We start from the raw sequence: 12,091 nt of genomic DNA on the forward strand, positions 1-12,091 counted from the left end.
GGCATGCATTGTTTTGGTTCCCGTGCACAGGGATTATTTGTCATATTATTAATCACATATGATTATTTGTGCTCACGGGAAAGATTGATTTAAGAATGTTGAACAATTGAACAATTTCTAGTAGCAGGCAAGGGAGGGTCATGCAACTTTTGACTGAAGCACTCAAAATTCCTCCGGTGGCCCCTTCAATAAATAACGAACAGTCCCTAGATTGCTGCTGGGCTACAGTATATGTCTTGGTTCATGTCTGTTAACAACTCATTGCCGTCAAACGAGTAGCCTATCTCGCGGTTGCATCTATTACAAACAAACATGCAATGTGAATGTCTGGGATTGGGAAGAGCACTACATGCTCTACTGAATAAGCACGAAGTCAAACCTTTAAATGAAAAACACTCTTTAATAATCAAAAAAATAAACCGCTAATGAAGTAAACTTGTGACCATCAAAAATCGTTTATCGCCTGTAACTCCGTAATAACAGGACGTAACAGGAAAGCATTTGGCTGAGCAACGGAGGTTAATATGCTCTATATTTTGTCCAAATGATGTCTGTCTATCATCGTTGCACTAGGAGAAAACCAGAATGTTTAATTTGTCCTGCGTTTCTTCTACGGCTGCAAACGGGATTCACTCGCAGTTAACCAAATATTTCTTTATTAGGGCAGGGCAGGCATATTTCTGGCTATTAAATTATTTCTAAACCAGTCTGCTAAAGTCTGTAGTGAAGTCTGTACGGTTTTCCAGGCTCCATTTCTTTTTACGAGACACCCTGCTCACCTGAGCCATCTACCGGTTGTTTGGGTTGTTGCAGCGTCTCACTGGAAAAATACAAATTAAAGTCGCGTGATACCGCGTGATCCCGCGCGGACCGCGAGTGAAGCTGGCCAAGTCGAAGCACTGCCCACTGTACTTGTCTGTCTCTCTCTCTCTACATAAACAAGTATGCGTACACACACATAAACATAGACACACAGACACACAAAGACACAAAGACACACAGACACACAAAAACAGACACACACACAAAGATCGGCACCTTACCTGAGCAGCCAGGGGGTTCTTTGATCTCAGCATGATGCTAGAGGAGGGTGGACAGGTGCACACACACACACAGACAAACGGACACACACACACACACACAAAGGTCAAAGTGGACACACACACACACACACACACACACACACACACACACACACAGAAGTTGATTGGTGGGTGGGTTGGTTGGTTGGTTGGTGAAGTCATTGTGGTGGTGGTGGCGGTGGCAGCAGACAACAAGCAAGGACAAAAGAAAAGACAAAAGGAAGACAAAAAAAGAACAGAAGCATTAGTCAAACAAACAACAACAATAATAAAGCACAACAATAAAAAAAAAAGACAAACATAAATAAGGTAACAAAAAATAACAGCAGCAACAAAACAAGAAAGGCCTGGCAGTGCCACACCACAGCGCGGTGGGCACAGAGGGACAGTCTTATGCTGCCACGCTACACAAAACAGGAGGAGGATGGGATAAACATGGCAGACAGACACAACAAATCATCAACAACAACAACAACATCAGGCACACCAGCCAGTTATTCCCGACCGTCGCCTCCTCCGGACAGCCGGATTAAATGAGATTAACAGGTGCACTGGGAAGGGGTGGGGGGGGGGGGGGGGTGAAGGTGAGGTGGAGCTACCTACAGGAATTTGCTACGTGGCACAAAAGAGTGTGGTCGACAGAGAGAGAGAGAGAGAGAGAGAGAGAGAGATAAAGAGAGTGAGAGAAAGAGAGCATAACAGTGAAGGACATGATGAAAGAAAAAGGGAGTCTACCTGACCCAAAACATTTTGTGTTAGTGAGTGAGTGTCTGTGTGCCTTTATGAGAGAAAGCCCTGATCACGAGAGAGGTAAAGAGACAGTAACATAAAGGAAAGCATGTCTCCCTACTGAAGCTGACTTGAGCATAGCTCTGACAGGCTGAGACACCTGCCCATCATGAGACTTCTCAGAGAGCCGCATTGGCTTTTGCACCTTTCACCCTTTAAGTCCCTCCCCCTTGTTTTATTCCCTATATGCCGTGTGCACACACAGACCCCATGAGAGAAAGCTGATTATAGGGAGGTCGTGCGGGTTATCGTTTGATTAATAAAGCTTTACAAACGCCAGCACTAGATTGGCTTTTCAATTTAATTAAACCTGACAGGCAGCTCGGCTTGCTGCCTCACGTTAGGCTACGCGACACTCCCGTTGAAATTTTTTGGCTTCACACTGTGTATGAAAGCAGCTGTTCTAAAAATAGCAACACCAGTTCAGCATAATGGGCTTAAAGCAATATCAAAGAGCTGCATTCGCTCGGATCTAAGACCCAGGCTTTTTTTAGTAATGCTTTGCTATAGGAGAGAAAGCCTTGCATCCTACCCATAAACCTCCCGGGCAGCAACTACAAAAAAAAAAAATATGAAGACTTCTGGATAAATGCACAATGAATTTGTACAGAGAAAAATGCAACGTAGGCAATTCGCAAAATCAGTCAAAGTGATGGAACAAGCCCTACTGTTCAATGCTGCAATAGCAGCAATCATTCTAAGTGGAGTCAACGAAAACAACAACAAACAAACAAAGTAAGAGTCCCATCAATATTCCAGCAGCTTCTGCTCTCCAGCGCCTTCTCATTTTGTGAAAGTGTATCGCCACTTGATCCCTGCCTCTCTCTCTCGGTGTCTTTCTTCCAAAGCAGGACGCACTTGCCTGATTGATCTGTGAGCCATCTTCAGTTATCAGCGCTCAGTTCTGCTACGCCACACTAGCCTCCGCCAACCTCCCCAGGGGCGGCCACAGGCCCAAAACCCTCCTGGACCACACAGGGACCGACTGAGAACCCCCCACCCCACGTGAGAAAACATGGCAGATGAGCTTCTCAGGGTTCCCATTCTAAGTCACCGGTCAAATTCACTGACTTTTCCCACACTTTCACTAAAAGTTGAGTTACCATGACCTGTCAAGAAAAAAAGCGGAGTTACCATGACCTGTCATGAATGCAAAGTTAATGAACTTAAAGTTTGCACTGCTTATAATTATGATCACATCCCTGTTGGACTAATGCACCCATACATATCTTGCCTGAAGTGATTGCATCTTGTTGATGAGCAGAAGGAGGATAAATGGGTGCAAAAAAAAGTTGGCTAACGATAATAACCATGTGATACATTAAAGGTGTGAAATTATCCAATAAAGACTAACACTGCAAGGAAAATATTGCTTTTGACAAATGCCTTGATAAATTCTAACATGCTACACTCAAAATTGCCTGATATCCCAAGCGTGGGAACCCTGGCTTCAGGACGAGCGTCTGTAAGCGAGGCAGGGGCTGGAGCATTCGGGAGCATCTTCAGCATCCAGGAGGGAACATATGCAATTTGCAGCTGAGATAATGTTCAGATGAATAGATCGCCGGCCCAGATTAAAAGCCGAGAGAGAGAGATGGAGGGACTGCAAGCGAGACACACACATACACACAGAGACACACACACACACAGAGACGAAGAGATTGCTCACGGGTAATTATGGTAATCACACAGAGACCTTGGAATGTCATTGTGAGATTTCTGACATTTACAGAAGTAGCCTGCGTCTCTGACAGAATATCCTAACAATTAATGGGAATGAGAAACCAGACTAAAATGTCATTTGGCCTAATGTTACAGTAATTTCCTGTGTATTAGGAAGCGCAGGACAGTGTTTTATGCCAGTTAAAAAACCAAAACCATATTAACTGCCCCCGTGTATTCACCTCATAGCTGAAGTAAATGTATAAACCAATAGTTGAGAAATTGTAATTATGTAACAGACTTTGGAATGAGACATCCTTCCCATAAATGGAATCAATATAAACGTACATCTTTAAACAGGCCTATATAACAAATCCAACAGACACATAAAAGACAGATAAAGTTTGCTCTCCATAACATCTCTGATATCTCAAAAACCCTCTCGACCTTGCAACCAAATACTTTTTTTTAAAAAGAAAACACTGGCAGCACAATATCTCTCTTCTGCCATCAGACTCTGTCCCTTCTTTTTCTTCTCTTCTCTTCTCCGCTCCGCTGACGCTAAGGGATCCCACTCAGTATTCTCCCCATCGCCCCCCACTGAGGCAGCCCCGTGCCAACCGCCATTCGTTCACGCAAGGTGGCAGCAACATGGCTGGCAAGCGCACAAAAAGACGCTGGACTGGCGTCAGCTCATGGGGGCTCCGCCAGGCCAAGTAGCTGCGGGCACCGGCTAAGCCCAGAGTCAGTAGCCTGCGGAGGAGGCCAGGACAAACACGCTTCGCAGGTGACCGCACACAAGGGGGAGAATTAGACGCTACTGCCAGGACTTCCTGCACTAAAAACTACGCAGTCAGTCAGGCTAAGCTTTGGCGGGAGCATTTTAGGTTGCATTAGTCAGAAGACTGCCTGGCCAAATACACACTGTTTGAAAGGGACGCAGGCTTCAATCAAAACAACAGTATTAAGTCTGTGGCTACATCCTGCACAGTCTGACACAGAATATAACCACATGCCAGGGACTGTAAGATTTAGGGAGTTAGGCTAAACATCACAGGCCTTAATTTAAATTATGGCCAAAGTGCAGGGTCAGGCAACGAGCAAAGTGTTTTGTGTGTGAACTACAGGTTTTGTGTGGCGTATGGGAGCATTGAGCCGACCACCGATGTTTGCACTTTGGATCTTGCTTATAGTGTTAAATTAGCAAATAGATTTTGCCCAGTTATTAAATAAGCTTTAGTCAGACTTTAGAGTGAGTCCTGTATGTCTGGCTTCTCGATGCTGCTGGCTATGCTACTCCAATGGTATGTTTTTAGCCTACATGGGGATAGTCAGCAATATGCCTAACTTAAAGTGCCCACCAGTCACATAGCCTCATGGAGGCAATGAGTTCAAAGTTAAACTTCTTCATGGTGATGAACTTTGAGTGTAGGCCTAGCGCTTATTCTGCAGTCGAGCCAAGCAGAGAAAACTGTAACAATAAAAAGATGAGCTATCCAAAAGCACACACAGCAACTGCTGCTGTCCACACTGTAATAAAAAATCCTTTCAATATGAGCTCAATCAAAAACTCTAATTCCATTAAGCCATAAGCCACAATCCAGATGAACAGACCGTCTGGTGTAGGGGAGGGAGAGGGAAAGAGAGAAAGAGAGAGAGGGAGAGGGAAATAAAGAGAGAGAGAGAGAGTAAAAGTGAGCTTTCAAATATGAGCCTACAGTAGTATACTCCCTGGTCTATCATTCGATCATAACGTCTGATCAAAATTTCGGTCAGTTGCTCTCTATAGTATCGTTATAGGCCTAGTTTGTGACATGGAATCAATACACTTGTAGCCTCTATGGTACAGGCCTAGTTGTGACAACAACTTGCACACAAATAGAAACACACAAACACACAATTTTACTGATATATAAACTCCGAACTCAAAAGTCAAGACAAAACTGTGCCAATGGACCCTCGCTCAGCCTGTATAATATGTAGCGGGGGTTCGGTCAGATTGAAAGGCTGGATGTGAGCTCAGCCTCCACGTCTCTCTCTCTGCCACCACGGGAGCACAAGCAGCACTAGCATGCCGAGGCCCCATGGCATGACCTGTTACACAATCCCACGCCATGACTCGCAGCGCCCGGATGACCCATTTCCTTTACATCGCCTCTCTCAGACAAGGACACACAGAGGCAAAACACACACACACACACACACACACACACACACACACACACACACACACACACACACACAGGCATGTAAGGAAAATGCACATAAGGAGAGAGAGGGAGATGGATGCTATTCACCCATGATCCCCTTTTTTGATTTCATAACCTGATCTGTTCTTTATGCCTTTGAGTGGATTTCTTATTCCATAAACTGGACAGAGGGTGAGATGGAAGGATAGAGAGAGAGAGAGGGAGAGGAGAGGAGCGGGTGGGGGTTGGTGGGGTGGTGGGATGGTCCATCTCCAAATCCTCCTTCTGTAATCTCCTTACCTTTGTGGTTTGTGTGTGTGTGTGTGTGTGTGTGTGTTTGGGACCAGAGAGAGAGGCTTAGTGCGTTCACTTTCATCCGCCAAATTACCGGCCAAAACAACTCTGTGAGAGTCACTTCTTTCCTTACACTCCCACTTTCACTTCTGTTCTGTAACAAACACACAGACACAGACACACACACACAGACACACACACACACACACACACACACACACACACACACACACACACACACACACACACACACACACAGTGTAGTGCTGAATTTCCCTAATCTGATCAAATTAGGAAGACATCATAAACAGAAAACAGAAAATTATGAAGACGAAAAAAACAAAGGATATTGGCCTACTGTCTACAACAGCTGTAGGTGCAGAACACAGGCAATTAAAATGTCCAATGGTATGAGGAGTGCAGCTAGGTCTAATTGATGTAACAGGAAAGGCTTGTTGCTACTAGCAGCTACAATCCAGAGGGCATCCGGAAAAGTCCGACATCCGGAAAAGACTACGGTGAACTATGTGACAGACCACTAATATCTATACATACAGCAAGCAAACTTACTCATCTTACTCATATCTTGTTAAACTGATCACTCGCAATACAGAAAAAAAGAAAGATATAATTGGACATAACTGATCGATAGTATATTCCAATTACTCCAACTACCTAATAATTGATGTGGGCGGTTTAGTTAACAAGTTGTTATTCTCTTGATATTTTCTGAACTTTGCTCATTAACAAGTGACCAACAGAGCACATCCACCCAACTTCATTTCACATGTTCATTTACTGCGTGCCTTGAGTGCAGAGGGCATGACTGGCGCCTTCAGAGTGCTTTTATCCCTCAGGTGGAGTTCTGGCTGACTGGGTTCTAATACGGCACTTTCTCCAGAGCAAATGAGTAGCCAGCCAGGTTAATTAGAACTGCTGAGTCACACTGTGTGGAGAACATACTAACTCTACACAGGGAGTACCTGGCCTACAACTCTGGGGTGTGGTATGATTGCATGATGTTTAGCTCTGCCAAATCAGGCGATGTTGGTGAGAGAGAGGAATGATAGGATCTGAGAACCTATCTATGCTCCCCCGCACCTACTTCAGTTGGTCTACCCGTGGCTGCCTTGTTTGGCCATAGAGTGATCCACGTCATCCCAGAATGCTTCACTTTCTGCTTCCTCTGTTTATCAGCATGCTAGCCTCAACACAGTGCTCACTGGGCCATAAAAAAACTCTATGGACCGACACACACACACACACACACTTTACATACGTATAGTCAAGACCAAATAGCCTAAAAGACGAAATCTTGTCAAGCTTGTACATAAAAATGACCATGAAAGACTAGGCGACAGGCACTCTCCTGTAAAACACAATAGCTATACAAAATGCTTTTGAACTTGACCTACAACATCAATATGAATGTGGGACTGTTCTAGTGTAACCTGACTGTACTCTACCCCTGTCCAGTGTATTCAAACTCATTTCTGGAGAGGACTCGGTGGTGGCTACCAGACCACAGCAACAAAGGACAATAGAGACAAGCTGATACATACAAATAACATTTCGACACTGATGCTAAATGACAAAACTGCCTCCCCCCACCTCTCTGCCTCTCTCTCTCCATCTCTCTCTCCATCTCTCTCCATCTCTCTGTCTCTCTCTCTCCATCTCTCTCTCTCTCCATCTCTCTCTCTCTCCATCTCTCTCTCTCTCCCATCTATCTCTCCCTTGTTTTGTTTGTTCAAGCATTTTCCAGCCCAGCCACGACCCCCTGACCGTCCATGGGATGGACAACTAGCTGACCGAAAGAGAATGCAAAAAGAGAAACATGCTCAAGAATCTTCCCCATCAAATGCGCCGACCCACAGTGGGCAGCGCAAAGTGCCCCGTGACAAGAGAGGCCCCAGTGCACGAATGATGGATGGAGACTGATGCAGCATGCACCGCAGCAACCCATCGGTCCAACCAACACAGCGAGCACCCTCAACTCAACCCAACAGTTTCCAGTGCGTTGCACAATTCCGGACACTTCAAGCTCATTTTAAGGGTCTTACTGAGCTCTGCAAACTCAGGTGCTGGCCTAAGCAATTCCAGACTCCTGACCACAACTGACTGGACAGTTCACCCGAGCGAAAGCAGCTTAGACTCAAACAGTGGCATGTAATTACATCTGTATAAGATTAGTAGATGCGATTCAACTCAATTGTCATTACAGCGCAGGGCCACCAAACAAACGCAGTTAACATCCTACCATGATATTTCAAATCAGATAGTAAATAAGGCATCTGTGAGTAGTGGAGCATCAGAGGGAGGTGGGTAGGGAGGTGACTGAGGTTCACAGGGGTCTGGGAGGAGAAGTGATGTGTGCACAAGAGTGATGTGCAAGGACACGCTGCAGACTGCGGCACAATAAGGCTCAGACCAGCTGAGGCCAGACATCACAGGGAGGAGAGAGAAAGAGAGAGAGGAAAAAGGGAAAGAGAGAGATGAGAAAGGGAAAGAGAGAGAGAGAGAGACAGAGAGAGATGAGAAGAAACAGACAGAGAGAGGAAAGGGGAGAGGGCGTGGGAACTGACTGGTGAACTGAGATTTAGTGGCAGCGTTGCAGAAACAACAACAACTCGAGAAGCAGCGCAGACAACACAAGATGGGAACACACACACACACACACACACACACACACACACACACACACACACACACACACACACACACACACACGCACACACCTAAGGGGTCGTGTAGACTTACGAAATGGCAAAGCTGTAAGATCAGAGCGATAAGGAAAGGCGAGAGAAAGCGGCCATGCATCGCACTGGGTGGCCAGTATCCGGTACTGCTGATCTGAATTATGCAGCGTGCTGGAGAAAACGCTTTTCTCAGAGAGAGTCCATTACATTGAGCGCCTCAACCAGGGACAGGGTGTTCACATATCACACGGGGATATTCTAATGCAGCAGGGCAATGACACAGGCACTCTGATCCGTGAGAGATTAAATAGGAGCTGCTCCAGCAAGCTCCTGGAGGTAACAGTAAGAGTGTGTGTGTTCAATGTGTGTGTTCAGTGTGTGTGTGCGTGTGTGTGTGTGTGTGTGTGTGTGTTTTAGTCCAAACAATATGATGCAGTTATCTGTGAGAGATTAGAGAGATATGAACAGTGCCAATGAAGGAGTAAGAGAGAGAGGCTATGGTGTAATAAGAAAACAGTACAGAAGATTGGAATAAGAGGTGTGTGTGTGTGTGTGTGTGTGTGTCAGCAGACCCCCACAGAGGTCTGCTGGCAAAAGCCCCACTAGCCCGTTAGCATCCAGAATCCAGCCGGTTAGCATCCAGCACGCCTCCAGTGCCAACACCAATTTGACTTCTGCAGGAGGCAGCCTGAGCTAGCGCCTGCCTAGGTGACTGATTAGCCTCGTGCCAGTGTGGACAAGCTGGGCACATAGCTGGGGGGGGGGGTGAAGAGGGGCAAACATTAAACATTAAACTGAGGGGCAAAGGAGACGGCCTGGCACCATCTAACGCCTGTCAGAGCCTCGTGAGGGGGAAAAAAAGGAAGACGCATGCAGGAAGTGTGCGGAGTCAATCAGGAAGCAGGCCACGCTTGGCCTGGCTCTCTGGAGGCTTGTCCTGCTGTACGCCTCAGTCAGTCACTCCACCATTGTCTGTCTCAACAACAGACAATGGTGGAGTGTCTGTCGCAGAGGTCTCACTAGATGTTTATTCAGTCAAGAAATGGTGGTGGTGGTGGTGGGGGGGGGGGGGGGGTCAGTGGGGTGGTTTCAGGTGGCCCAGGCTCTGAGGCCGAGGTGGGGGGGTTGTGGGTGGGGGGCGTGGGTGGGAGAGGGGTGAGGTGATGTGGTGGGAGCCGAGGCCCTATAGCATGTCCATCTCAGGAGAGGCTAGTGTTTCAGCCCCTCACCGGGGTCTGGCGTTCATTCAACATACAGGCTGCAGATGATGGCAGCTAAAACTGACACACACACACACAGTCAGTCTTGATCTCTTTTATAAATATAAACATAAACACACACACCAAGCCTTTCTTGCGCTCTAATAAAAACAAACACACACACACACACACATACAATGTGTCTCCCTGCTACTTATACTCAAACACACACACACACACACACACAGCAAGGTCCAAAAAAAGAGGTTACAATGAAAAGCATAGTGCAAACTTGATAAATCAGAATGAGGAATTCACCCAGCTTTACAGACTAAGAGAATGAACGCATCAGGAAGACAGAGTGAGCAAGATAAAAAAAAAGAGGTTAATGGAAGAGAACAGAGACAAAGAGGGGGATATGTAAAAAAAGAGAAAGAGAGGAAAAATGCGAGGAAATGACAGCTATAAAGACGAGAGAGGTAGGAGAAACCAGGGTGACTGCTAGGGGAACAGGCCTATTTATACGAGTGATGCAGGAGCCATAAAAACAAATGGGGACAGCAATGAGAGATGTGAACGGACACATTAAGCCTTTCCACCAGCCCCGCGGTTTGACATTAACACTGGACCACAAGTTTCCAGTCCAACACAAACAGATACACAAACACCCACGCATTCGACGCAGCATACACACACCCACGCAGCGCACATACACACACACACACACATCCATGCACACATACTACACTCACGTTATACACTGACACAAAGATCTCTGTTAAACGTGGCTTGAAAAATAATCTTGTCTCCATGGAAATATACCAAAGTATCCAACACTGTATACATCCACTTCTAGCCTTTTAAATTATCAATACGCTATAAAGGGTGTGTCTTCAAGTAGTCTGTGTGTGTGTGTGTGTGTGTGTGTGTGTGTGAGTGAGTGTGTGAGTGAGTGTGTGAGTGAGTGAGTGAGTGAGTGAGTGAGTGAGTGAGTGAGTGTGTGTGTGGGTAAGCTTATACCACCAGAGCAAATCAACATTAGGGGTGGGAATCACAAAGTAACTCACTAATCAATACTGTCATTGATACTGTACTGATCACAATAATGATATCACGATTCAGTAATACTCAATACATTGCAAAAGACTGATCTACAATCATGATATTTGTATTTAGTGAAGAATAAAAAGGCAAAACGCTGTAAGCATTTATTTATTCACTGCATTTCTCAAGATATATGAAACAGTGTACAAAGTGCACAAAGGTTTAGCTTAGTGCCTCTTAAAATTAACCAGCAATATAGCCTGCCTCTGAAGAAATAACAGATTTCTTTCTTAAAAGACACATTTCAGTGTTAATACTTATTCAAATGCATGAATTGGTGAATGAGTCAATTTAGAATATGAATTGTAAAATTCACTATTTTAGGAAAAAAAAAAACATTGATATTTAGTGGCAACATATCAATAACTTACCGCAAAAAGAAGTCATGCAATATATTGCCGTATTGATATTTTGTCCCACTCCTAATCAACATAACAGGAAGCAAAGCTCAATCAGCCATCTGTACACTCCAGCGCTCTGTCGTCACCTGACACACACAACCATCTTTCGTGAGGTTACTGTGGTGGCAATCTTGATGCTCAGTGCTTTCAACAGCACTTCTGAAGACGACTGTGCGCTTGCACAGAAAAACGAAACTCTTCGGACGGCACTGTAAATGCAGCATGCGCCGCAGTTTTTAAATCAAAGAATAGCCTATTCTATGGACCCTTTCAAGAGGGTTCCATTATCAGCATCATAGTTGGCCCCACAAGACTTCCTTTTTAACATTCCATATGTTATCTTAATGCAGAGGAAGTAGATTGGGGCCCAAATAGAACGTTCAAGCATTGTTTTTGTTTACCTTGTTGAAAGGGTCTATAGGGTCCCTACAGACTGACTGTTTGGAGAGATGAAAATCGTACAAACCTCTGTGGTTGGAACAAGCTACTAACAACAACAAGGTCATGGACTCATTCAAGACCCAGGAAGTAGGCTAAACACACTGATGGAGAAAATGTGGGCCAATCTGAGCTGTTGCAAGTTGATTAAGATAGAAGTGTCTGCTACATAAACGGCATTCTGTAGCATTATGGCGATACGTCTTTATTACACCTCTGTCACGTCTACTCCCC

At 45.3% G+C, this 12,091-nt stretch overlaps 1 protein-coding gene across 1 annotated transcript in view; it reads right to left on the reverse strand.

Moving 5' to 3' along the window:
- The window catches only part of osbpl8 (oxysterol binding protein-like 8), an 85,276-nt gene that overhangs the window by 43,185 nt on the left and 30,000 nt on the right, over positions 1-12,091 (reverse strand). Inside the window, 1 exon segment of the mRNA XM_042078471.1 lies at positions 1,044-1,080. Coding sequence (XP_041934405.1) covers positions 1,044-1,080 — 37 coding nt within the window.

Source organism: Alosa sapidissima, chromosome 22, assembly GCF_018492685.1.
Source record: "Alosa sapidissima isolate fAloSap1 chromosome 22, fAloSap1.pri, whole genome shotgun sequence".
NCBI lineage: Eukaryota > Metazoa > Chordata > Actinopteri > Clupeiformes > Clupeidae > Alosa > Alosa sapidissima.